Raw genomic sequence first — 27,312 nt, 5'->3', positions numbered from 1 at the left:
CTGATGAGGCATCAATCTCAAACAGGGCATGAGATGACAGTGTTTGGTGCCTGTTTCCATTTCCAGGTTTGGTATGAATGAACAAGAGGCAAAGGCAAGGTGGAGTCTGTGTGTGGGCCCTCTCTAGGAGTTTAATCTGGCATATCAATATTTAACTTGGGAGGTGGGGAAACATATTTCCCAGGGCTCTGGATTAAAACTGCCTGGTCTTCTTCCCAAACACTGGAGCAATTTTCGGAGCTTCTGGAACCGATGTTTCTTTAGCACCTTCGCTATCTTCCTGATGGAGTTCGTATGAAATGTTCCCATATTCTCTTAAAAATGGGAAAATTTCAAGCAGAAACTGACAGAGGTCTCTGCGAATACCAAACCACCAATGATTGCCCCTTTTTGGCCTAAATGTTGTGGCCATTAAAGTTAGTAACAAAAGCCAAAGGGGGACAAATATGGAGATATAGGAGAATGTATTGCGGCCATCCAATCTGTGAACCAGCAGGACCACAAAGGTGAGCAGGGCACGATGACAGACGTTATCCAGCTGATGGCCATGGTCACGTGTGTTCTTCACTGCCCCGATAGTTCTCATTTGTTCTTTTTCTAGTTTCTTAAGGTGGAAGCTGATGTCATTGATTCAAAACCTTTCTTTTCTTCTTTTTTTTTTTTTGGTAGATTAGGTTTCACTCTGTTGCCCACACTAGAGTGCAGTGGCACAATCATGGCTCACTGCATCCTTGACTTCCCAGGATCGACCTACCTGCCCCAGCCTCTCAGGTATCTGGGTACCACACCCAGCTAATTGTTTTAAATTATTTGCAGAGATGGAGGTCTCTCTGTGTTGCCCAGGCTGGTCTTAGAACACCTGGGCTCAAGCAATCCTCCTGCCTTGGCCTCCAAAAGTATTGGAATTACAGGCGTGAGCCACCATGCCCAGCTCTTTCTTTCTTTTCTAATGTAGGTGCTTACTGCTATGAATTTCCCTCTAAGCACTGCTTTAGTGGCATTCCACAAATTCTGATATGGTGTGTTTTCATTTTCATTCAATTCAAATACTTTCTAATTTACTTCTTTGACCTATGAGATATTTAGAAGCGTATTATTTACTCTCCAAATATTTGGGGATTTTCCAGATATCTTTCTGTTATTGATTTATAATTTAATTCCACTGTGGCCTGACCTTTTTGATTTATATAAACTGAATCCCTTTAAATTTATTGAGGCTTGTCTACAGCCCAGAATGTGGTCTGTCTTGATAAATGTTATGTACACTTGAAGAGAATGCATAGTCTGCTATTGGGTGGAATGTTCTATACATATCTAATTAGGTCAAGTTGATTGATAACGTCCAACCCTTTTACATCCTTACTGATTTTGTCTACTTGTTCTATCAATTATAAGAGAAGGCATCTGGCCAGGCACGGTGATATGTGCCTGTAATCCTAGCACTTTGAGAGACTGAAGCAGAAGAATTGCTTGAGCCCAGGAGTTCAAGACCAGCCTGGACAAGGTGGGGAGACCCTGTCTCTACAAAAAGTGAAAAATAGTTGGGTGTGGTGGTACACACCTATAGTCCCAGCTACTCGGGGCTGAGGTGGGAGGATTGCTTGGGCCCAATAGTTGGAGGATACTGTGAGCTGTGATCGTGCCACTGCACTGTAGCCTGAGCAACAGAGTGAGACTCTGTCTCAAAAAAAAAAAAAAAAAAAGGAGGTGACATTTAACTATCCTTGTAGATTTGTCTGTTTCTTACAGTTCTCTTAATTTTTGTGTCACAAATTTTGACTGTCTTGTGAAGTATGTAAACATCTAGGATTGTTGTGCCCTCTTGATAAATTGACCCCTTTGTTATTACGAAATGACCTTTATCTCTAGTAATCTTTGCTCTGAAATCTACTTTGTCTAATGTCTAGCTTTTAAAAATTATTGTTATATCAAGAAATATATTTTTCCATCCTTTTAACTAATTTATATCTATGTAAAGTGTTTTTGTTTTGTTCTGCTTTGTGTAGATAGCATGTAGTTTCAATATAAAAGCAAGACCCTCTGACAGTCTCTGTCTTTAAAAGAGGTGGTTTAAGCCATTTATATTTAATATGATTATGGATATGGTTACATTTAGATCTATTATCTTACTATTTGTTTCGTCTATTTTGTTCTGCCTTCTTCTGATGTAATTGTTTTTTATGGATCTGTTTTCTTTCTTTTATTGGCTTATTAGCTATTGACTTTGTTTTGGTTATTTTAGTAGTTTCTTTAGGGCTAAAGTACATATTTTTAACTTATAAGTTTATTTTATCTTCAAAAATCTCTGCTGCAGATAAACAATATGTTGTAGATAATAAAGCTGCAATATTTTAAAATAGGAACAGCCTGCAGCTTTGACTCATGGAGAAACTGGTTATTTCTCCTGAGTCTTTATTTTCCTGGAAATTACTGTTCTTTCATGCTCTAATAAATGTCAGCCAAGCACTTCTAGAAAAGTGTTTTATGATTAATACTTAGGACTGAAACATCATCCTTGAACATTAGCAGTTTTTTTCCTAAAGTCATTTCTCTAGCCTACTTAACAATATTAAGAATTTCCAAGTTCATGGTAATTTACTTATGAAACTAACCTATCTTAAATTTTTACTCTGCTTTCTTGAGGTGTTCAAAATGAGAATTATACATTGGCCACAACCTGAGAAAGGATCAGAGATGTTTTATATTCCAGTATTAATAGTCTCTCACAAGCATGTAGAATCTAAGTGAATGTTTTCTCATTCCTTATCTCACTTTCTCAGCAAGACACGCCTATAAAATAGGAAGAACAGGTGATTTTACAGAGGAAGAAACTCAGGGCCCAAGAGTTAAGGTCCCTTACCACCAGGTCATTCAGTGTATTAGTGGCAAAATTGGAACCCAAAGCCTGGTCTTCTTCTTTTTGGTGCCATACCACTTCACGCTCATCCTTGACTTAATACCACTGTCATAAGTGGAAGCCATAATTGAAGCCTTTTCCTTAGGCTTCTTTGCAGAGGTAGCTAATGGTAGTTTGGTGTTTCCCCAAGGGAGTTTTTTTGCGTTTTGGCTGGGCTAGGGAAGCTGGAATTAATAGCTGAGTAAACATATGTGACAGAACAAATATGACAAAGAAATGGGTTTTTTTCCAGCCTTAATCTAGAAGCGGAACAGGACTAATGAATGAGTTGTTTTTATTAGTAGCTGAAATATTATAACCCATTGTAATACATTTTGCTCAAAGGGAGATCAGTGGAGATGATAAGAGCCAGTGGCTATATATATTAATATGCGAATAACTACATTCTGTTGAGTATCAAAGGATAGGGCCTGGCTTATACTCCTGAATTGCCCTTATTTTTTCAGTGACTATGGATCTATTTTTATTCTGAATCCCAGGTCCTTGGTTGTCTGAAGAATGAAGATGAAGCAAATTCTTTGAAGTATTTAGAGCCAGAGGGTGCAGCTGGATGCATAGAAGGAATGTTGGGCCAAGAATAGAGAAATCTGGGTTCTAGGTCTAGCTCTGCCCTTGATTGATGATTTGAGGCAAAGCATTTAAACCTCAGTAGCAATAATACGTACTTAATACGATTGCTGAGAGTATTAAATGAAATATTGATAAAGTGTTTAGCACTGTGTGGTGCCTAGCTCAATGCATAGCAACTATCACTTTCTTCATTCTTCTGGTACCTAACTGTAATGTTGGGCAATTGTCTTTCCCCGTTTGAACTTAGTTTCTCCATTTCTAAAAAGTGAATTTGTTGTATTGTAGGACCTTTCCAACACTGACCTTTTATGATATGATTATGAATTGGTTATCCTTCCACAAGCTTGTGACCTCCTGGTGTTGCTGAGATTATAGTGGTCGTCAGTCTGAGAGAGGTTGGATTGTTCTGTTGATTCTGATGTACTCTTTATTTACAGACCACTACATATACCCGCCGGGGCCATGGGACATGCACCAGCCCAGGGTGCTCCTTTACATATGTCACCAGGCACAAGCCACCTAAGTGCCCTACCTGTGGTAACTTCCTAGGAGGGAAGTGGATCCCAAAGGTAAGGTCCATTGGCTGTTGCTGCTTTGGAAGCCTCACAGAGCAGGCTTTCTGTTTGCCATAGGAACAGGTGATTTTTAAAAACTTAACATTTGTTTTTACTGTCTGACTATACAAGTGAATCATTTCCATTGTACATAGTTTGTTTAAAAAATACAAAAGAAAAATAGAATAAATTGTTATCCAAACTCATATACCATCCAAAGAAAAGCCATTATTAACATTTTGATGTACTTCTTTCCAGTCTTTTTTTCTGTGAATAAGTTCTGTATCTGTTTTTTTCTTCTTCTTTCCCTTCTTTTTTTTTTTTCCCCCCGGTAGAGATGGGGTCTTCCTTTGTTGCTCTGGCCTCAAACAGTCTCCTGTCTCGGCCTCCCAAAGTGCTGGGATTACAGCACTGTGAGCACTGTTTTCCCTTTTATTTTTCTTTCTATTTTTTCGTGGATATCTCCAATACTATAATATTTTGCTTTCTTTAATTTAACATATCATACCTTTAAATATTCTTCAAAAATAGTACCTGTTTCATAATTTCCATGAACTACTACACCATGTTCATTTACTTGTTTCTGTCATCCCCCCCATCTGTATATATAGCTGTCTGTATCTGTATGTCTTTAACATTTTTATTTAACACTCATCGCCAGTTAACAGTGTTTCTGTTTATGTCACATTGTGAGTTCCTTAATGATCTTGGTATCTCCCACAGCCTTTGCCCATAGAAGACACTCAATAAATAAATGAGTATCACAGCTGTGCCCTTCTGAAGTTCCGTTTAACACGTTGTCACCTGTGTATGCTTGGTGCGAACTAGATAAAACATACATACTTGCCACATTTTTTATATGAAACTATACATTTTAAGGGCTAAAATGGATGGAATAGGCAGTAAATTCTCACCTAGTTCAGAGAGGAGAGACATTTATAAGGACTGGGACAGACAGGGAAGGTTTTATAGAAGAAAGAGAGTTGAAGAATCAACAGAATTTGGGTGGGTAGAAAAGGAAAGAGAGGATATTATTTTAGTGAAAATGGCTTAGGTTAGGATCGTGATTATCACATGTTTAACTCAGCATGGTCCAAACTTGTATGTGTAGAAAAACCTTGTATAGCAGCATACCTTAAATTTCTCTGGGGCAGTTTTCACATCTCTTTGAGAAATACTGGGATGGTGACTTTTGCCCTCTGGATGAGTGTTTTGGCTTCTGACTAAGTTCAGGGTAGCACTAATTCCAGGAGACAGAACAGGATAATTAAGAACACAATTCTGGAGTTAGCTACCTCAGTTCAGACCCCTGCTTCCCAAGGTTTTTAACTGTGTAATCTTGGTCAAGACATTCTATATCTGTTCCTGGATTTAAGTTTTGTCTCATCTGTCAATAGAAGTTAGTACCTACTTCATTAGGGATGTTAGCAGGGTCAAATAAGATTATCCATATAGACTAAATGGCAGTTTCTGGTACATATTAATTCCTCAGTGAATGTCCTTCTATCATCATGATAGACATCAATGTAATTATTAGCCCTACTATTGCTCTTCATATTCTCAGGAAGGGCCTAGTGCTAATGTCTCACAGGAGGTTTTGTCTAAGGCTCTCGTGCCATCTTCTCTGATGTGCCTCTGTGAAGCCATCAGTGTATTCACAATGTATTCCCCAAAAAGGCAGTTCTCTAACTGCAGTGGGGAGATTGAACTGGATAGTAGTCAGAATCTTCCTTGACCTTTCTTGACCAATGCAAAGCAGGTCTCTCAAATGACCATATTTCCTGTGCTTATGCATGAAAGACTGTCAGTGATCATTGTGGGCTTGTCCCTCCTTCAGGCTATTTTTACTTTGGCTTTTTCATTTCTTGTATGTGTGGCTTTCTTTTTCATTTCTTGTATGTGTGGTTTTTTTTTCACTTTGAAATAACTTTTTTTTTTTTTTTTTTTTTTTGAGACAGAGTCTCTTGCTATGTTGCCTAGGCCCATTTCAAATTCTTGGTCTCAAGTGATCCTCCTGCCTCAGCTTCCTGAGTAGCTGGTACTATAGGCATATGACGTCATACCATCATACCTGGCTTTAACTGAAATAACTTTTTTTTTTTTTTTTTTTTTTGAAGATAGAGTCTTGCTCTATTGTCTAGGCTGGATGGCACGATCTCAGCTCACTGCAACCTCCACCTCCCATGTTCAAGTGATCCTTATGCCTCAGCCTCCCGAAGTAGCTGGGATTACAGGCATGTGCCACCACAGCCAGCTAGATTTTTTTGTATTTTTAGTAGAAATGGGATTTCACCATGTTGGCCAGGCTGGTGTCGAACTCCTGGCCTCAAGTGGTCCACCTGCCTCAGCCTCCCAAAGTGTTGGGATTACGTGTGTGAGCCATGGTGCCCAGCCTGAAAAACTTTAGAGCCATGGTTCTCTTACTAAGATCAAGGTCATGGCATGAAAACAATTTTTTTCTTAGCTACCTTCCCCCTATCTTGACTTGCTAAGTCAGAATTTACCAATGTGTTTTGCAAAGATTACCACGTTAAGAGTAGATACTGTGATTTCTAAAGCTTATAGAAACAGAATGAGTGAGAGAAGATAGGTAACATTTTACCATCAATGCACTTAGAATTTTAGAAATAAAATTGACTTTGATTATCAGCTACTTCAACTCTTTTGAATTTCCAGCTAAGGAAAAATAGATTTTGAAAAAGCGACTTACTAAATTCACACAGCCAATTATCCCATTGCCTTTTCCACTAAACCACACTTCTCCGGCATTGCTATGCTGTTTAGCTGCAGAATATAAGACAAGCCTGTCCAGCCCACGGCCCAGGATGGCTTTGAATGAAGCCCAACACAAATTCATAAACTATCTTAAAACATTGAGATTTTTTGTTTTTTAACAACTGGTAATCAATGTATTAAAATAGTTGACTTAAGCATCTGCAATGGCGCCTTCCACCTCAACTCCTGGCTTAGTACTGATGGAAGTAATTTGCTTAACAATCTCAGAAGGACTGTGCAAGTCAATTAGTTGCTTGTGGATTCTCCTATGGAAACATTCCTATGTCTTAGAACCTTGACCACAAGTTTTTCTTGTAGTGATTCTCAAAGTCTTGGTAGGCATTCAAACTGATCCTTTCACTGAGATTCTTTTCCTTTGCTCCTCTGATCAAGTCAGCACACATCTTCTCCAGGGATTTTATGTTGCAGCTCGTTAGAGTGATTTGAATTCGGTGAATTGCCACCTCCAGCTCCATGGGTGTTTTTCCGGTGTCTTTAAAAGCCTTGGCTGCAGCGGGCTTCCTGACCGACTTGTTCCTTGGCGAGAGAGAACAGCGGTGAGTCAGGAGCAGGAGCGGGCAGGAGCGGGCGGACCGCAGCTCCGCACCACCTACGACCGTGTCTTCCTCAAAGAGCAAAACATTATGATATTTTTTTGTGTGTGATTATTTTATTTTTATTTTTTTAAGCTCATCAGCTATTGTTAGTGTTAGTGTATTTTATGTGTGACTCAAGACAATTCTTCCAATGTGGCCCAGGGAAGCCAAAATTGGACACCCCTGATCTATTAATAAGATTTCTTGAATTCTGATTTTTGAGGCAGCAAGTATAATTTGTCTCTAAAAGCTCCAAGTGTGTTTGTGCCAGCCAGGAAATGACTCACCTTTTGTTGTATTGTTCTAGAGTTCATACTGGCTAAAATTAGCCCAAGAAATATGTGGCATAGTTCCCAATGAGTTGGATAAAACAAAAGATAGTATATAAGGCTGTTTAGCTCAAGGCTTCATTCTTAAGGCTCTTTGATGGCAGCAATTGAGGTCTCTCTGAGCCTGCAGCCTCAGAATTTTGAAAGTAACATCTAAAATGAGTAGGCTGAGTTAATGAAATGTGAGATCACCAGGTAGAGTTGTTTTGCTCAGATTGCTTAAATTACCCAATCTTTCTGCGGTGATTTTTGTCTAAAATAGCCTACTTAGTAGGCAGTGTTTGCTCAAAGATCTTATCTCAAAAAATGAGTTTAGTCTCGTGTTTTTGTGCTAAATTTTCCCTCTCCTGCAGTAAATAAGCTCTGTGCACTTGACTTGGAATTTTTCTCCATGTTAACTCACTCTTAGGGGCTATTACGTGTTAGAATCTGAGAATGCTTTACCAAAGAGCTCTTAAGAGGTCACCTGTTACTGGCTCTTTTTTTTTTTTTCCAGACAGGGACAGGGTCTTGCTCTGTCACCCAGGCATGAATACAACTCGCTGCAACCTCAGCCTCCTGGGGTCAAGTGATCCTGCCACCTCAGCCTCTCGAGTAGCTGGGAACACAGGAACACAGCCTGCGTACCACCATGCCTGGCTCTTTTTTTTTTTTTTTTTTTTTTTTTTTTTTTTTTTTGGTAGAGATGTGGTCTTGCCATGTTTCCCAAACTGGTCTTGAACTCCTGGGCTCAGGTGATCCTCTTTTCTCAGTTTCCCAAAGACTTAGGATCACAGGCATGAGCCGTGACACCTGGCTGTTACCAGTTCTGAACTAGAAGTGCAATGTGCAGATGGCTTTGGAAATGTTGAGGGGTTTTTGGATAGTAAGCGACTGGGAGATAAATGACATTGAAATTTAGTGACATTGGCACAGACACTAAACTTCCTGTAATGTGCAGGGAGGTCCTACACACTAAAGAATTAGGTCACCCAAAATGCTGTCTGGCTCCTGTTGACAAATACTGAGAGCCCAACCCTTTGCTATTTCATAAGGGGAAATGAGGATTCAACTGAAGCTTGCCTTATACCACATAACTAATTAGGAGTGGAGCTAAGCTTAATAGAACCCAGCCTTTATGTTTCCTAGTTTACAGTGCCCTTCATGATATACATGGTGGGTAGAAAACCTTTCTGAAGACAACCACTATTTAAAAACATTTTTTAAAAGTGTATGTATATATATATATATATATATATATATATATATATATATTACTATTATTTCCACTGCAGTGCTAATTGGATAAAAGCTAAGACACCAAGGACTTTTTAAAACCAGGTCTAGCTAAAATAGCAGCTGCTATTTTTAGTGAGTTTGAATATTTGTAGCACATAACAATGCATGAGTTAATTTGATCCAGTGCAAAGTATGTGACATATGTGTAAGTCATTCTTAAGACTCACCTTAAAGAATCTGGGAGAAAAAATAGAATTTTTCCCGAAGGAGATGGGAAAATTTGAATCTGTCCACATGAGGTTGTGGCCACATTGGGATTAACTAAATCTCATAAAAGGACCACCAAGGTGAACAACTTAGGGCTTTTAGGCCCTGTATGGCAGTATGTCACCCTCTTTCTAGACACACAGAAGTAGGCTTTGAATAATGTCAAACTAAATGTAAAACTAAAAAACGCCAACATTTGGTTGATGAAACCTGGAGAAGCTTTTCAATAAGAATTCATTAGAAGATGAACAGCTTTATTCAAATGAAGGCATTTAATACTATAGTGAAAGGAACCTGTAGCCAGAAGACTTAGATTCAGGCTAGTTTTACACTTGAGACCTTAAGTTAACTTCTTCCTTTCATGGACCTTAGTTTCCTTATTATTAAAAATGAGAGAATGTTTGTGAATGTCATCAACTGTAAAATGCCTTATGTATACAAGGTATTCTTATTTTTCTAGGAAAAGCCAGCCAAAGTAAAAGTGGAATTGGCTTCTGGCGTCACTTCCAAAGGCTCTGTGGTGAAAAGAAATCAGCAGCCTGTCACCACTGAGCAAAATTCCTCTAAGGAAAATGCCTCCAAACTGACTCTGGAGAATTCGGAAGCTGTAATGCAGCTCCTGAACGTAGCTCCTCCCAGAGAAGTAGGTGAGGAGAGTGAGTGGGAGGAAGTGATCATCTCCGATGCCCATGTTTTGGTTAAGGAAGCTCCTGGGAATTATGGTACAGCAGTCACTAAGACGCCAGTTGTCAAAAGTGGTGTGCAGCCTGGGGTCACTCTGGGGACAACTGACAATGACAGTCCTGGAGCAGACGTACCAACACCATCCGAGGGGACAAGTACCTCCAGTCCACTCCCTGCTCCTAAAAAACCTACAGGGTAAGTCAGTGTGTTTGTATAATATAGAGTTGTATTTAAAATAACAGCTTTGGAAATGCCCCATGTTTGTTTTATCCCATGTCTATACAGCATGCCTGAGAGAGGCAGCAGAGACCAGGCAATGGTTCCTGTTTTAGAGATACAGAAACCAAGGCCTAGAGATATATAAAGATTGTCCCTTCCCGCTGGACTCTGCTATCCATGTACTGCTGTCAGATTACTTACACATCTCTTGTCAGTCTCCCTAAAGCGGTTATTAGAGTCTTGCTGGTATAGGCTCTAGGCAGTATTAAAACTATGAGTTACCAGTCCTGGATACTGGATTTTGAAAGAGAATCTTTATTAAAGCATCCTGTAGAAAGAGTTCTGGCCTTATGGTCAGAGAACTCAGTACTGGTTCTGACTGTTTCTGGCTTCTGTTTGACCTTGGGCATTGTCACTTCGTGTCTCTTGACCTCAGTTCTCTCCTCTGAAAAATCTTGAGTTGGGTATTAGAAAATCTTATCCTCACAAGCTGACTGTACAAACTGAAGATTGTATATAAAACATGCAACCGAGTACCTTGCAAGTCAGAGGAAGTCACTATCTTTTTCTCCCCTTTTCCTCCTTAAATGCTTAATTGGATTCTGTGTATATCCCTTCCCTGAGGAAGCTGTGTTCTTGTAACTGAAGACCCTTATTTGTATCAGTGGTTCTCAACTGGTAACAATTGTGCCCGCAATGGACACCAGAAGCCAATTCCACTTTTAACTTTGGCTGGCTTTTCCTGGAAAAATAAGAATATCTTGTATACCTGGTATACAAATATGTATGTGTGTGTGTATATATATATTTTTTTCCCACTTTTTTTAACACAAATCATAGCACAACATACATACTTCTACATCTTGTTTTTTATTTTTATGTTTATTTTTATTGTTTGAGACAGGATCTCTCTTTGTCATTCAGGCTGGAGTGCAGTGGTGCGAACACAGCTCCCTGAAGTCTCACCCTCCCGGGCTCAATCAACCCTCCCACCTCAGCCTCTCGAGTAGCTGGGACTACAGGCACGCACTACCACACCTGGCTAATTTTTGTATTTTTTTTTTTTTTTTTTTTTGTAGAGACGGGGTTTTGCCATGTTGCCCAGACTGGTCTTGAACTCCTGGGCTCAGGTGATCTGCCCGCCTTGGCCTCCCAAATACATCTTGCTTTTTTTGGGGATGGAATCTCACTCTGTCGCCCATGCTGGAGTGCAGTGGCGCCATCTCGTCTCACTGCAAGCTCTGCCTCCCGGGTCCATGCCGTTCTCCTGCCTCAGCCTCCCGAGTAGCTGAGACTACAGGCACCTGCCACCACACCCGGCTAATTTTTTGTATTTTTAGTAGAGATGGAGTTTCACCATATTAGCCAGGATGGTCTTGATCTCCTAACCTTGTGATCTGCCCGCCTTGGCCTCCCAAAGTGCTGGGATTACAGGTGTGAGCTACGGCGCCCGGCCCCATCTTGCTTTTTTTAAAAAAAATCATGTAGCAATATACTTTGGCGATGATTTTGTATATTTAAAGGATGAAGCTGTGCACTTTAGACCTTTGTTTGAAACACATAAATCACTCTAGCAAATGTTTATTGAGGCCTACTCTGTGGTGTAGGCCCTGTGCTCAACATTGGTGCTGCAAAGATGAAGCAAACATTGGACTCTGTTCTCTAGGGTCTCTAAGCTGCTGTCATAAGTATATGCTCTAACTAGAGGTAGATTAGATGTTATAGCTATAATAGCAATTGGCATTACACGCTGTAGACATTGTTTTACACTTCTGTGTCTTCACAATGACTCCATAATGTATAGGTAATTACTGTTTCATTTTACATATTAGAAACTTGAAGTTAACAGAAGAATGAAATTACTTGTCCGGGGCCACACAGCTATTTAGTGGTTGAATTTGAACTCAATCTGTCTAAAGCTTGACAGTTTAACCCCAATACTATCCTCTAATAAAGCACTATATAGAGATTGCACTTTGGTTTTCTTCCCTTTGTTTCGGAATTTCCAGATTTGTCTTCTTACTCTTTTCAGAGTTGACCTGCTTACCCCTGGGTCCAGAGCTCCAGAGCTTAAAGGCAGAGCACGGGGCAAGCCCTCATTACTGGCTGCAGCAAGACCCATGAGAGCAATTTTGCCAGCCCCAGTTAATGTGGGGCGAGGCAGCAGCATGGGACTGCCCAGGGCCAGGCAGGCCTTTTCCCTGAGTGGTAAGGGCTGGGGCATACCTGGGATGGAGGGGCTGTCTGACAGGAAAGGGACAGGAGTGGGGGGTTGAGAACGGACATAGAGACTTGGGGAGACTCTGAATGCACTTAAGTCACCAGTTTGGCTCCTGGTTCTCTCAGATAACACTCCCTCTGTGAGGACTTGTGGTCTGAAGCCAAGCACACTGAAGCAGCTGGGCCAGCCCATTCAACAGCCATCTGGCCCTGGTGAGGTGAAGGTAAGGCCCATTTTCCAGAGTGGGAGCTGTTTGAGGGTCTGGCTGCTTCCATTTAATGTATCAAAGCTATAGGTAAAGGCAGATCCCAGTTCTTACACATTGGCAGACGTCTGGGAGGAGGTAAACATGAATGAATTATCTATTTTTTAAGTAATTTCTTAAAACAAGCGAATACATGTTTTTAAACCTTTTACTTAGAAATAATTTATAACTTACAAAAAAGTCACAAAAATAAAAATAGTACAGAGAACACCCATATACTCTTTACCCATAGTGACCTATTGTTAATGTATTAACCCATTTTGCTCTATCTTTTATGTTCATGTGTGTTCCCCCACCATGTGTGGGTGTGTACACATGCATGTGTGTAAAATACACATTATAGGGTAAGTTATGCCTTTATGCTTGTTTGTGTATTTCATAAGAATAGGGATTTTTTTTTTTTTTTTTTTTTTTTGGCAGCAGGGTCTCACTCTGTCACCCAGGCTGGAGTACAGTGGCACAATCTTGGCTCACTGCAACCTCCACCTCCTGGGTTCAAGTGGTTCTCCTGCCTCAGCCTTTCCTGAGTAGCTGGGATTATAGGAGCACACCACCACGCCCGGCTAACTTTTGTATTGTCGGTAGATAATGGGGTTTCACCATGTTGGCCAGGCTGGCCTTGAACTCCTGACCTCAGGTGATCCACCCACCTCAGCCTCCCAAAGTGCTGGGATTACAGGCATGAGCCACCACACCCGGCCTAGAATAGGGATATTCTTTTACTGAAACATTGATGTATATCTTTATTCTCCCATTCATATTCCAAATTGTGTCAATTTGACCTGTGAACCCTGAAAATCTGAGACAGGTCTCAGTTAATTTAGAAAGCTTATTTTGCCAAAATTGAGGACATGCACCTGGGACACAGCCTCAGGAGGTCCTGATGACATGTGCCCAAAGTGGTCAGAGCACAGTTTGGTTTTATACATTCTAGGGGACATCAGTCAACATACACAAGATGAACATTGGTTCAGTCTGGAAAGGCAGGACAACTGGAAGCAAAGACAGGAAGACTCAAAGCAGGGAGGGGGCTTCTAGGTTATAGGTAGATAAGAGACAAGTGGTTGCATCCTTTTGAGTTTCTGATTAGCGTTTCCAAAGGAGGCAGTCAGATACGCATTTATCTCAGTGAGCAGAGGGTGACTTTGAATAGAATGGGAGGCAGGTTGGCCCCAAGCAGTTCCCAGCTTGACTTTTCCATTTAGCATAGAGATTTGGGGGCCCCAAGATTTATTTTCTTTTCACGGACCCAATTTTTTATATATATATATATATATATTTTTTTTTTTCCCGCAGAAACAAGGTCTTGCTTTGTTGCCCAGGCCAGAGTGCAGTGGTGCAATCATAGCTCACTGCAGCCTCGAACTCCTGGGCTCAAGGAATCCTCCCAACTCAGCCTCCTGAGTAGCTGGGTACACAGGCAGGCACCACCATACCAAGCTAATTTTAAAATTTTTTTGGTAGAAACGGGATCTCTTGCTATGTTGCCCAGGCTGATCTCAAACTCCTGGCCTTAAGTGATCCTCTTCCCTCCTCGGCCTCCCAAAGTACTGGGATTACAGGCATTAGCCACCTCACCCAGTGTCTTCTTTATTTTATTGTATATTTTTAAAGCCCCTCCTATTCTAGGACAGTTCCTTTATATAGCATATTTTTCTCCAGTCTGTGATCCAGTCTAGGATCAGATATTAACATTTAGTTGTCATGTCTCTTTAGCTTCGTTTTAAAAATGAATGCATGGTTCTAGAAAATATAGAAAATTCAGGTAAAGGAGAAAGAAAAGTCCCTCATGATCCTGCCACCCAGAATGACCATCCAATGTGCTTTCAGGTCTTTTCCTGAATTTGTGTGTGTTTATTTTTTAATACAGTTTTTTAAAAATCAGAAACTTGACTCTTACTCCATATACTAGTTTGTGGCTTGTATTTTTCACTTCATTTAGTGATACAGATATTAAAAATTTTCTGCGTGTCCAAATTCCATGGATTAGTGGGGTTGGTTGGTTGGTTTTTTGGCTGTATGTAGCTAGAATAGTTATCAAGTTTTTTTTTTTTTTTTTTTTTTCACGTCAAATGGGTAATGTGCTGACGTTATAATGAGGTTTGAGGGAGGCACATCTCACACATGTGCATGAATACCAGATCGTCATACTTGTGAGCTATAAAAGGATCTCTCAAAATTTCCTAAGTTAGCATTTTTCAAGCTTTTGATCATGACCCTCAGTAACAGGCATATTTTTTATTACTGCCCAGTAAACATATATACTAAAGGTTTAATGAAGCTGTGCCCTTACTATATGCAGTCACTTTTTTTTTTCTCATTCCTATTTGCAAAATGCTGGTTTCAACCCATTAAATTAATGTTATGACCCCTCATTGGATTGTGACCTGTAGTTTGAAAACTGTGTGATGGACCAGGTTGGAATAGGAGAACGGGTCTGCCATCTCCCTTGTCATGTGTTCTTTGTCAGTTAACTTCCTTTCTTTAACAGTTTTACATTTGCCCTGACAGGAATATCAACTGGCTTTTACTTTGAGAACTGTTTTGTTTTCCACACAGATGTGGCAGCTCTGGGTGTATGTGTGATCTTGCGGTGTAGAAGGAAGGTATCTGGTTAGCGTCGGTAGTTTTGTAGATTTCCAGCCCCCAGATTCCCTTCATGTACACTCTGTTACTTGGGTAAATCCCAGTCTTCTCTGTAAATAGTTTCCTTTTGATTGGTGACATTGGGTATTTGTTAAAAGCCACAAGCTCTTTCACTAGTCTTAAACCAGTAAAGAGGTACATGAGATATTCTGAAAATCAACTTAAATTCATTATTATAGAATAATTTTAACTTTGTATGCTTTATCTTTTGTGTTTTTTTTAGCTATATAAGTAAAATATACATTCCTTATAAAACATTTGAGGCCAGGCATGGTGGCTCATGCCTGTAATCCCAGCACTTTGGGAGGCTGAGGTGGGAGGATTGCTTGAGTCCAGCAGTTCAAGACCAGCCTGGGCAACATAGTGAGACCCACATCGCTACCAAAAAAAAAAAAGAAAATTTTGTAGATAGTGGTAAAGAGGGAGAAACAACCATGATTGTCCTCTTACCCTGTGACATTTTAGTGAATAGTCTTTCAGACGTCTTTCTATGCAAAGTTGTTCAATCATGTATTTATGTGTATTAAAGCAATTATGTGCTTTTATAACTCAGTAGTAGTTGTAAATCTGATTCATGATGTTTCTAATACATGGTATTAGAAACTGCACAGAAGCATGTGGCAAGCCCTGGACTTGAACATGACACTCAGCCTTTGGTGGGCTGGTGACTGCCAAGTCCAGAGGGCTCATTTGGAGAATAGCTCTACAAATTCCCCAGGAAAGCATTCCCTCAAGTCATTTCAGGTCATGGGACCTCAGGAGTTTGGCTAAAGTTCAAAAGCACTAAACAATTTGTTCTGATCCACAGCTACCAAGTGGTCCATCCAACAGGACTTCTCAGGTGAAAGTTGTGGAGGTCAAGCCGGATATGTTTCCTTCATATAAGTACAGCTGCACTGTCACATTGGTAAGTATGCAGCTAGGTGGTGGTGGGTTGACATGCAGGTTGTTTTGATTTTGTGGTTGAAAGTCAGTAGGAGGCTGGGGGAGAGGGTGGTGGTAGCTGGGAGGGAGAACAGGGTCAGGTATAGATTGTTAATGCTGAAGATCCCATCCCTGATGCAAATGATAGCTACTGGGTCAATCTGCTGGGTTGTTTTGGTCTCTTTCCAGGTGAGATTTATAAAGTGTAGGACAGCTGAGATTAGTGTATTTTTATTGAGTTGCCAGAGATGAGAATCCAGTCCAGATTTAACATTTAGCTGTCTTGGAACCTTTTAGCTTAGAAAGGGTGTTCCACAGTTACATTTAGGCGACATTGCCTTTTTCTCCCTAAAACAGAGTCCAGTTCAACGCAAGTATCTTGAAGTAAAATAGAGAAGTACTTTAGTAAAGCAGCTTATTTTGTTTAGCCTAGTGTTTCCCACAGGGTTTTCCCTTTATTTTTAACATAACACATATTAACATCCTAATGGACAAATGTGTGACATTGGGATCACCCTTTTGTAGGGCAGGCAGCATAGAGCAGGGAAATAAATGCTAGGCAGCTGAGAGACCTGGTCCAAAGGAGTTCTGGCTCTGCTGCTAGCATGCCATATGCCCCTGGGCAAGATTCTTTCCTTCTGTGGTCCTCAGTTTCACTATCTGTAAAATGCTGCATTGGTTTAGACATCTTTGGGACATCTGTCACTCTCAACATTCTCTAATTCTGTTGATGCTTAAAGTGTCAACCCGCCAGATGTCTTTTGGCAGTTTCTCTAGCTGATTTGATTAAGATGAACAGATTTTGAGAGAACAGCTAGATTTTTAAAAATTCTTGCCTCATAATGGCAGACAGGTTCAGAAAGGGTCATTCATTCCTTCAAAAAATATTTATTAAGCACATATTCTGTGCCAGGATCTGTGCTGGGGATTCAGTAGCAAACAAGACAGCACAATGTGTGGGTTAATGTCTGGCCTGACCTGATCCCTAAGGAGAATGTGTCTCTTATCCTGGAGATCTGCTCAGGTTTCTTTCTCCCGTGACCTAAATATAATCATTACCTTTTCCGTGCCTTCACTCACCACTCCCTTTGGCTACAGGAGGCAACTAGATTTACCATTTAGGGGGAACTACCCCTGAGTAGACCCTCTCTTCTGCTGATTAGATAGTAACTTATCATAGGAGCTTAGATGCTAGAGCTTTGAGCTTTAATAGTCCGTAAGTCACAGTTTGTCTTTAGGCAGGGCTTGAACTCTTTAGTTCACCAGTCTCTAGTACTCTTTGTTTAAACAGACCTGCTTTACTCCACCAATTGCCTGGACCCTGAAGGCATTTGGGTTTCTGACCATCGAGAGTCAACTCTCTTGTTTCACAGATAGGGAAGGACTGGACTGGATTTGCCAAAAATTTACAGCCTGTATTAAAAGTAAAAGGGTTAACTTTAGAAAACGTTAAGGCTTTTGAAGTTAGGCTGAATCTGGTTTGCAGTTGCCACTCTCTTCTCTGATTTACTGGCAGCTGCTCATTCTGGTTCTGGGTTCTGCCCAGATTTAACTTAATTTTTGTAGAATTGAACATTGGTGTTACTTTTTTAGGATTTGGGCCTGGCTACATCAAGAGGCCGGGGAAAGTGCAAGAATCCCTCTTGTAGCTATGTCTACACCAACAGGCACAAACCTCGGATTTGTCCCAGCTGTGGTGTTAACCTTGCCAAGGACCGGACTGAGAAAACCACCAAGGCTATCGTGAGTTCCTTCCTCCAAACACATCCCCTGGTCTGTTCTGGGCTCCGTTAGTGAACCTGTCTTAGTAGAAATAAGAGGATTTTTAAAGTACATGGTGGTAGTTAGAGCATCCAAACTGGAACCAGTTGGTGGGTTCTGAACCTGAGCAAGTGCTGCCTTTCCTCTGAGCCTCCTTGTCACCATTGCCAGGGTGAAGGGGTTGACTAGGTATCTTGATCTCTGAGAACCAAGAGTTCACTCACTGCAGATAATGATGTAGCACAGGCCTTAAGTAGGAGTGAAAGGAGAGGGACTAAAGGGTTGCATCCTCTTACCTCTGAGGCCTGATACAAGACCTGTAAGTTGATTTACTGTTTCGGTAAATAGAGAATGCCAACCTAAGACTTTGTAGATTAGACCACCGCTGCTTTCTCAGGTTCCTTGGAAAGCTTTTAGTTAATCAAAGCTTTATTTCTAGCGGTCTAGGCAGCCCTCCTCTCTGAAGTTGGGCCAAGCTACTTGGATAGTAAAATACATTCCACTTGGCTCCTTAGGGCTGCTATTATTATTATTACTATTACCAGGAAAAACAGGCATTTTCAGAGGTCCTCAGAATTTCCATATGAGTTTTTTAAAGTGAACAGAAAACGGTGGCACTTGAGGCAACAAATGGAAGGACTAAAATAAGGGTAAGAAGAGAAATGTCACTGGTCTGCCTTGGGGAAAGAGGGGATGGCACACAGAACAGGTCAGGACCTGAGATGGAGCCTGGTCACTCCAGATCAAGGCTGGACCTTGAAAGGCAGGCAGGTTTTGGATGGAAGGGGAAGGCATGCCATACTTAAGGATAAGTGTGAGTGAACACAAGGAGTGTTCCATTTGGCTGGAGGAGATGGCGTGGGGGCATGGGGTGGGAGAAGGGGTGTTAGGGAAAATAAGACCTGAAAAGCATCTTGGAACCATGTCATGGAAGGTCTTGTCAGTTTGTTCTTTAGTCAGTGGGGTCCTACTGAATGTCCTTGAGCTGGGGAGAGGCCTAGAGGAAAGTTATTTCAAGAGGGGAATTTATGGGATGAGGGTTTGGGAGTAGACAGGACTGTAGAGATGGGGAGAACTGCTTCAAGCTTAAAGGTTTATTTGTATATGGAGAGAGGCCTTTTTGATGATGAATCTCACCCTGGTCTCCAAATCTGTTTCCGTGCTTGAGGTGATGTTCTGAGGTTATTGTCCTTGTGAGAAAGGAAAGTAGAACCAAAGTATGTGAGCACTACTGGCTTGGTGGGAAAAACACTGGGGCTGGGAGTGACCCTGAGCTGGAAGCTTCCCTCTCCCGAGCTTTAGTTTCTCCATTGGTAAAGTAAGGTGGGCAAGGTAGATTAGATCTGGGCATTTTACTCTTAGAGACAGGAGCCTTAGAGAAGACTGAGAATTGAGTTTCAAGGAGTTTATAAATCCCTGAAATTGCATGCAAAATGGGTCCGTAGCTTTCATCAGATTCTCTTGCTCCACTGGATGCCTGCTGCTGGAAGTAAGCTTTCTTCCCGAATTTTCAATGTGTTTTAATGTGCTCCTCTTGCCATAGCATTGATCACACCCCATAATGACTGCTTTTCTTAACTCCCTATGAGACCACAATCTCTTCTAGGGCAGGTATGTCTGTTTTTCCTGCACCTTCTAACCCTGGAGCTTACATATACAAAGTGTGTCTATCTGTAATTAGGAGATAGAATTGAGTTCTGTGTAGGTAGAAGCTCTGAGCATTCCTTTCTCCTTCCAGTTCATTTTAGCTATTTGTGCGGTTTGCAGTGGAAGTGGGTGTTACTCTCTAGATCTAGGATAAAGTGACTTAACTTTTCAGGTGACACAGGAAATTATCTAGGGACCTCTTGCCAATTTCAAATCCCACTCTTAAACTTATATCCCTCTGTATTTGGTTAACTGAGAACTGCCCACCCCCAGGACCCTCATCTGCAGACCTTCCATCACTTTCCAATATCCTAAAGTTTGGAGAAATACAGTGTAATTACTGCTTTCCACAAAATAAAGCACTGGTCAGAACCACAGGGACCTTCTTGTGTGTTGTCATTTGGAGCCCCCTGGTAGCCAAGTGTTTTCACATCTCTGAGCTGGAATGATCTTTAGTCCTTTCTATCCTTCATCTCTGGTGAGAGTCACGGGACAGTATTCCTGCCAAGTCGTCTTCCAGCTATGGTTTCATAGTCATGACTGAGAACACACAGCCTCTCGGGGCAGCTCATTCTAGTGTTAGTCAGCTCTTCTGTAGCCATTAATTAATTAATTCAGCCAGCATATATTGAATGCCTGCTATGGGCCAGGCTTTCAGAGATGAATAGGACTTGGCCCTTTCCCTTGAAGAGCTTACAGTCTAGTGGGAGAGAAAGATAACCAAGCTATTACAAATGAAAGTTGTCATAGGTATGCAGAGTTAATAAAAAGCTCCTTATTAAGTGTCCTAGTCTGTTTTGTGTTGCTATAAAAGAATACCTGAGGCTAGGCAATTTATAAAGCAGAGAGGTTTATGTGGCTCATAATTTGTCTGTACAAGAAGCATAGCACCAACATCTTTTTCTGGTGAGGGCCTCAGACTGCTTCCACTCATGGTGGAAGGCAAGGGGAGCCAGCATGCACAGAGATCACATACAGAAAGAGGAAGCAAAACTCATTGACCACCTCCCTTGCCCCTGCCCCACGTTAATCTACTCATGAGGGATCTGCCCCCTGATCCAAATACCTCCCTTTAGGACCTGCCTCCAACATTGGGGATCACATTTCAACATCAGCTTTGGAGAGGGTAAACATCCAAACTATAGCATTAAGCATTTAACTTCTACAGAGCCATGTGTAATATGTCCATCAGATATGAATCAGTATCTTGTGTGTGTCTCAGGCATCATGCTGGTTGGGAATCAGTAAATAAGCAGAATCCTACCCTTACTGAAGCGGGAGGGTGGTGGTTTAGCAGCTATCAGATGATGAATTCTGCAGTCAAGGGGTGCACTCAGAACACAAAGCGGGGAGTGATTTATGCTGCCTTGGCAAAAAGGATCAGGGAGGAGCTCCATTGAAGAGAGACCTGCTTGAGGAAGACCTATTTTTAATGAGTATTTCAGAACATTGTTCCTGGAAGCCTCTGACTGGTATGCAAAATTACCTTGCACCCAGAAGCCACCGAGAATTAAAGACAGATAACTTTAAGCAGTGCAGATACTTGTTTATGTATCAAAGCTATCATTCATAGAGCCTTCATTGCACCATAGGCATTGTGCTAAGTGCTTTACTTATAATATCTTACTTAATCTATGTAATAGCTCTAGGAGAGTACTATTTTTATGCCCCATTTCACAGATGAGGAAATTGAGACTCAGAAAGATTAAGTAAATTGCCTTGGGTCCCACATACACAGCTGTTAAGTGGCATATCCAGAACTGAAACCTGGGTCTGTTATCCTCTAAACCCCATACCTGATGAATGAGAGCTAAGTGTTGAATCCATTACCAAGAGTTGTATATAATCCTCTCATTTACTGATACAGGTTGACTATCCCGTATCTGAAGTGCTTGATACCAGAAATGTTTTGGATTATTTCATAATTTGCAATATTTGCAGAATATATACTGCTTGAGCATCCCTAATCCAGTAATTTGAAATCTGAGATGTCTAATGAGCGTATCCCTTGAATGTTGTCTCAGTGGTCAAAAAATTTCAGATTTCAGAGCATTTTGGATTGGGGTGCTCAACCTGTAGAGAAACTGAGCCCCACAGAGAAAAATAACCAGCCTTTAGTCACACAGTGAGTTATTAGCTGAGCTGGTTAGGAACCTAGGTTTCCCACCTATCAGTCATGGGCCCCATCTGTCTGCACTCCCAGACTTTTATTATTTTAGCCTGAAGCTGGCTCTTTCTGCTCTGAGTGCTTGGTGATCAATCCACTCTCTTCCCAGGAGGTGAGCCCACCACTCCCAGATGTACTGAATGCCACAGAGCCCCTGAGCACAGCCCAGAGGGAGATCCAGCGCCAGTCCACACTGCAGCTGCTGCGCAAAGTCCTGCAGATTCCTGAGAATGAGTCAGAGCTGGCTGAGGTCTTCGCCTTGATTCATGAACTCAACAGCTCTCGACTTATCTTGTCCAACGTGAGTGAGGAGACAGTCACCATCGAGCAAACCTCTTGGTCGAATTATTATGAGTCTCCGTCCACGCAGTGCCTTCTCTGTAGCAGCCCATTATTCAAAGGGGGACAAAAGTAAGCACCCCTTAACTCTGCCCCTAGCTGCCCCATCCCATTTGGCTCATATTGCTCTTTTCTTCAGACAACGTTAAAACTATAACTGTGAAAATGTTATTCTCTGCCGTTCTTAGGCTTCCTTTACTTTTCTGATTGCTAAAAGTAAAGTAATAATTGGTAATTATCATTTCTGTTGAAATGCCTGAAAGTTATCACCAGCTTAGGATTTAGTTTACATCTGGACTGCCTCACACAATGTTTAGGTTTGGGAGTTCATTGGGATTAGTTACATTATGCAGCAAATTCAGAGTTACATTAATTGTGGGAACGATTCCACAGATTCCAACAAAGTGGAAATACCTACCTAGAAAATCCTAAGCTCCAGCAAATGAGAATTTGCCATTGATCACTGAGCCCTGGAACTCCATTAAGAAGTCTCTTTCCCTTCTTTTTTTTTTTTTGTTGGTGATGTTTCTGGTACTAGCTCCCTGGCTGGGCCCCAGGAGTGCTGGCTGCTGACAGCCAGCCGTCTGCAGACAGTGACTGCCCAGGTGAAGATGTGTCTGAACCCCCATTGTCTGGCCCTGCACAGCTTCATAGACATCTACACAGGTGGGTGCTAACCTTCTCTTCCCTCAGAGCATCCCAAAGCAGGCTTGGGAACTGCCTCTATGGATGAGACCTCTGGCCCTTTGAGGACTGGGCCTTCTCAGATGGGGCTTCTGAGGAAGAGGGAATCTTCTTCCTAAATGTCTTAGTCCCAGAAGAGGACTTTTACCTCTCAAGTATTGAAGCTCTCAACTGGGATCTTTAAAATAACAGATCTTCATTGTGGAAGGGCTGGAAAATGCAGACAAATAAAAAGAGGAAACAAAAAATCAAGAGCATTGCAACTGCCATGAGATAAACACTTAATTTAACAATGTGATCAATCTTCCAGAAATGTTTATTCATCTGTGCAGAATATACAAAATTATAGGATGTAAAGGTTTATAGTCTTTCTTTGAACAAAAGTACGGTTGTGCTAGATGTTGTTTTGGAATGTGCTTTTTAAATTTAGGGGTACCTCATGGGCATCTTCCTGTGCCAGCAAGTAGAGAAGTACATGACCATTTTTAAAGGGATGTATGGTGCTCCAATTTATACTTTTGTGATTCAGTCTTTGTGTATAGCCCTAATTTGTCTTTTGGACAAGTTCGACTCAGAAGTTGAACTGCTCCACATTTACCCTTTCCTCCTCTATTATTCATCAACATCAGGCATTTATGGAACACTCACCGTGTACCAACCATTTTAAGACTTTGGTTGAATCCTAAGTTTTGTTTGTATAATTGAATGCTGAAGATGAAAGTGTATTTTTGATGTATTCTCTTTGTCTTAGAACTTAATGGTGCTTTATTTTGAATTTGTGTTTTTAATGTCTTATATTAGATTGAGTTTGTACTATTTTATGCTCTTGCCAACAGTTAACAAGAGTGCCTATTACCCTGCAGTCTATCTAGGCCAGTACTCAGGATTATATATTTATTTAGTCAACATGTATTTTAAAATGTGCATGTAGTTGAGTGTGTTGCCCCAAGTTCCGTAAGTTATGACAGATGCACTAAGTGGTGTAACTACCTTCACAATCAATATGTAGAACAGGTCTATCACCCAAAACATTCTCTTTTACTGTTCCTTTGTATTTAAACCCACCCCTCTCCCCCAACCTCTGGTAACTGTTTGATCTCATCTTTATCCATATAGTGTTCTCTTTCCCAGAATGTCATGTAAAAGCAATTATAGCACGTAGCCTTTTCAGTCTGGCTTCTTTCAGTAAGCTAACCCTTTGAGAATCATCCATATTGTGTTTATCAGTGATTTATTCCTTTTTATTGTGGAGTAGTTTTCCGTGGTGTGGATGTACCACAGGTTGTTTATCTCTTCCTCATGGGAGGATATTGGGTTTGCCACCGGTGTTTGGCAGTTACGAATAGAGCTGCTACAAATATTTGTGTACCAGCTTTTGTGTGAACCTAAGTTTTCATTTCTCTTGGGTAAATACCTAGGAGTCAGATTGCTGGGTCATATGGTAAGTGTGTGTTTAATTTTATAAAAAAACCATTACCAAAGTGGCTGTACCATTTTGCATTCCTTCCCACAGTGGATAAAAGTTACAGTTTGCTCTACATGCCAATACTTAGCATTATCTGTTTTTGTTTTTCAGCCATTCTAATAGGTGTGTCTCCATATAAATTGTAGAGTCAGCTTGTCAGTATCTACAAAGTCCTGCTTGAATTTTAATTGGATTGTGTTCAATCTGTACACATCAATTTGGGAAATTTTGACATGCCTAAAAATGTTTAATCTTCCAGTCCATAGTCTTTCTCTCCATTTTAATACGTTGTCAGTTTTTCTAGTTTCAGCATATAGGTCCTACACATATTTTGGTAGACTTACATGTAAGTATTTTACTTTTTTTTTTTTTCAGTGCTAAATGACATGGTTCAATTTCTAGCTATTCATTGCTAGTATAGAAATACAATTAAATTTGTTGACTTTGTTTTTGTAGATATTATAATTTTTTTAAGTTTATCAATTTTATAGGTAAAAACTTGTATATAGTCTGGTAATTTGTTGTATTTCTTTGTACTAGGTAGGGTATATGTCCTTTTTATGATCCTTTATGGGTTTTTTTCTAAAGTAAATTTCTTTTGTGAGTGTTTTCATTCTTCTTTTGGGCTTTCTTGTTGACAGTTTTCTCTCAGTTTATCGCTCTGTTTATTCAGTCTTACCTCTAGGCTGTCAGAATGTGATATCAATTGTCTTTTACATTTGTACTTGGCGAGTTCTGGGGGCATCATGACTTTTTTGCTTTTTTAAAAATATTTGTATGGGACCAGAGCTTTGCTCTCCCTTGTGGTTTCAGCCTTTGCACTTCTCCATACCCTTCTTCACTGGGAACACATATTCCAAAATTTGCTTTTGTGCAGATTAGTGCATTATGTTTTGTGCACATATAAAATCACCCACTTTTATTTGTCTTAAATTGACTGTGCTTAAATTCCTCGGATTCATTCATTTCAGGATTTGGTGTTGGAGTGATTTCATAGCCTTTGTTACACCCCTTCCACATTCATGAGCTAAAGGATGCTCCTGGCCTTTCCCCAGGTGAAGTTGTGTGAGGTGTAAAGGAAGAGTGATACCTTTGCTCCTGAGGACTGAGCTGGGTGGGAGGAAAGAGTTTCTTTTTTTTATTGGGGGAAAAAAAGATCTACTATATGTACTATTTCATTATTTTTTTGTTTGTTTAATGATGTATTATAGGCAACTTTGTGTCAGAACAGTTAGATCTACTTCTTTTTTAAAAAATGGATTCCATGTTGGAATACTTTATTCTTTTTAATGCTTTCTATTTTATGAATGCACCATAAATTAATTAACCCTTTCCCTATTGATGGGCATTTAGTTGTGGGGTTTTTTTTTTTTGCCTTTTTTAAGATATATAACTTGAATAAAATAGAGATGGGGTTTTGCTATGTTGCCCAGGCTGGTCTTGAACTCCTGGGCTCAAGCGATCCTCCCACCTTGGCCTCCCAAAGTGCTGAGACTACAGGCATGAGATTACAGGCCATACCTGGCCTGTTTTGTTTTTTTGAGAGAGATGGAGTCTCTCACTGTGTTACCCAAGCTGGTCTACAACTCCGGGGCTCAAGCAATCCTCCCGCCTCATCCTCCCAAGTGCCTGCAACTACAGGCACACGCCACTGCACCCAGCTGGTGTGTATTCTATTTTTTGCCATTGTGTATGATACATTAATTTCCTTGTTGCCTCTTCTTAACCTGCAGGTCTCTTTAACGTGGGGAACAAGCTGCTGGTAAGCCTGGACTTGCTTTTTGCAATCAGAAACCAGATCAAGCTCGGAGAGGACCCCAGAGTGTCTATCAATGTTGTTCTGAAGTCAGTGCAGGAGCAGACAGGTAAAAGTTGTTTATCTTCCCTTTCCCAAGGTTAGTCCTAAGCTCCCTGGGAATTTGCAGTGATGGCCTTTGGTTAAAAGACTCATTTTGAAGAAGAGTCTGATTATTTTGAAAAGGAGACATCCTTGACTTCCTTAATACACTCTTCCTTTTGAATTTTACAAATGCCAAACTAATTTTGGAAAGCATGAGTCTTTCTGTGCATCCAGGGACCCTTAGCGAGAGATTACCAGTGACTTCTAGAAGTGCCTTCTTTGGTCATAGGGAGACTTGGCCCCATTGCATGTTAGACTGATTTTGACCACAGCTCCTGGATGTCTGCTTCCAGTTCCAAGGCTCATGCCAAGACCTAAGAGTGAGGACCATCCTTTCTGTCTAGAATTTTTTTCCTCCATGCCCTCTTTACTCCTATTTGTGCTTTTCCCATCCCATTCCTATAGGCTCCAATCCCCCTCTACCTTACCTGCTGTGAGAACAGATGGAGTAGAGCAAAGGTGCTAGAGTTACATGGGTCTGTGTTTCAGTCTTGGCTCTGCCACTGTTGCAGTGTGATTTTGAGCAACTTATTCTTGTGCCTCTGTTTCTCCAGTTATAAAATGAGGATAATAGCTCCTGGTTCATAAAGAATTAAATTCAGGTGAGATTAATGAGATAACATATCCAAAGCTTTCAGCACAGCAGCTAGTACTTAGTACAAAGCAGCTATCACTCCACTGAGAATTGCTCTTTGGGTTGCCACGTGAGCAATTGCAGGCCAGATCCCTGACCCTCAGGGTAGTTAGTACACTGGGGTGTTTGAGGTGAATCAGTCTGGCAGAATTGCTCTACTTGCTACCCACTGGCTCATCCCTAGTGGCTTCAGTGTCTTTTTCTGTGCCCTTCTCAGTGTGCTTGCTCTTCTTCCAGAGAAGACTCTGACCTTGGAGGAGCTGAGCCAGCTGCAGGAGCTGCTGTGCAATGGCTATTGGGCCTTTGAGTGCCTCACTGTCCGAGACTACAATGACATGATCTGTGGCATCTGTGGTGTGGCCCCCAAAGTGGAAATGGCTCAGAGGAGTGAAGAGAATGTGCTAGCACTGAATAGCGTAGAGGTAAGTGCCTCTTAGCCACCGTGAGGGACCTGTGGAATTCTCTTGTTTTGGCAGCTCCCTTCCTACATGATATCCCCAGGGGGTGGATAGCTCCAGTCCTATCTAGGT

General features: G+C 41.0%; 1 protein-coding gene, 1 non-coding gene and 2 pseudogenes across 2 annotated transcripts in view; 1 reads left to right on the top strand and 3 right to left on the bottom strand.

The window, feature by feature from the left end:
- HMGXB3 (HMG-box containing 3) overlaps window positions 1-27,312 on the top strand; it is a 52,768-nt gene that overhangs the window by 14,424 nt on the left and 11,032 nt on the right. The window contains exons 6-15 of the mRNA XM_030826654.1: window positions 3,925-4,056; window positions 9,687-10,105; window positions 12,162-12,337; window positions 12,476-12,573; window positions 16,070-16,168; window positions 17,779-17,928; window positions 21,870-22,171; window positions 22,638-22,765; window positions 25,982-26,113; window positions 27,020-27,204. Of these exons, the coding sequence (XP_030682514.1) occupies window positions 3,925-4,056; window positions 9,687-10,105; window positions 12,162-12,337; window positions 12,476-12,573; window positions 16,070-16,168; window positions 17,779-17,928; window positions 21,870-22,171; window positions 22,638-22,765; window positions 25,982-26,113; window positions 27,020-27,204 (1,821 nt within the window). The remainder of the gene's footprint in view (window positions 1-3,924; window positions 4,057-9,686; window positions 10,106-12,161; window positions 12,338-12,475; window positions 12,574-16,069; window positions 16,169-17,778; window positions 17,929-21,869; window positions 22,172-22,637; window positions 22,766-25,981; window positions 26,114-27,019; window positions 27,205-27,312) is intronic.
- Window positions 132-2,982, bottom strand: LOC105739272 (annotated as a pseudogene).
- Window positions 6,405-9,255, bottom strand: LOC115836990 (annotated as a pseudogene).
- On the bottom strand, window positions 14,682-14,785 carry LOC115832022. The gene has a single exon (XR_004027497.1). It is a non-coding gene; the product is annotated as a small nucleolar RNA U13 (small nucleolar RNA).

This window comes from Nomascus leucogenys, chromosome 2 (genome assembly GCF_006542625.1).
Source record: "Nomascus leucogenys isolate Asia chromosome 2, Asia_NLE_v1, whole genome shotgun sequence".
Taxonomy (NCBI): domain Eukaryota; kingdom Metazoa; phylum Chordata; class Mammalia; order Primates; family Hylobatidae; genus Nomascus; species Nomascus leucogenys.
Note: the sequence above shows the minus strand (reverse complement) of the source record. Positions and strands in the feature narration are given on the sequence as shown.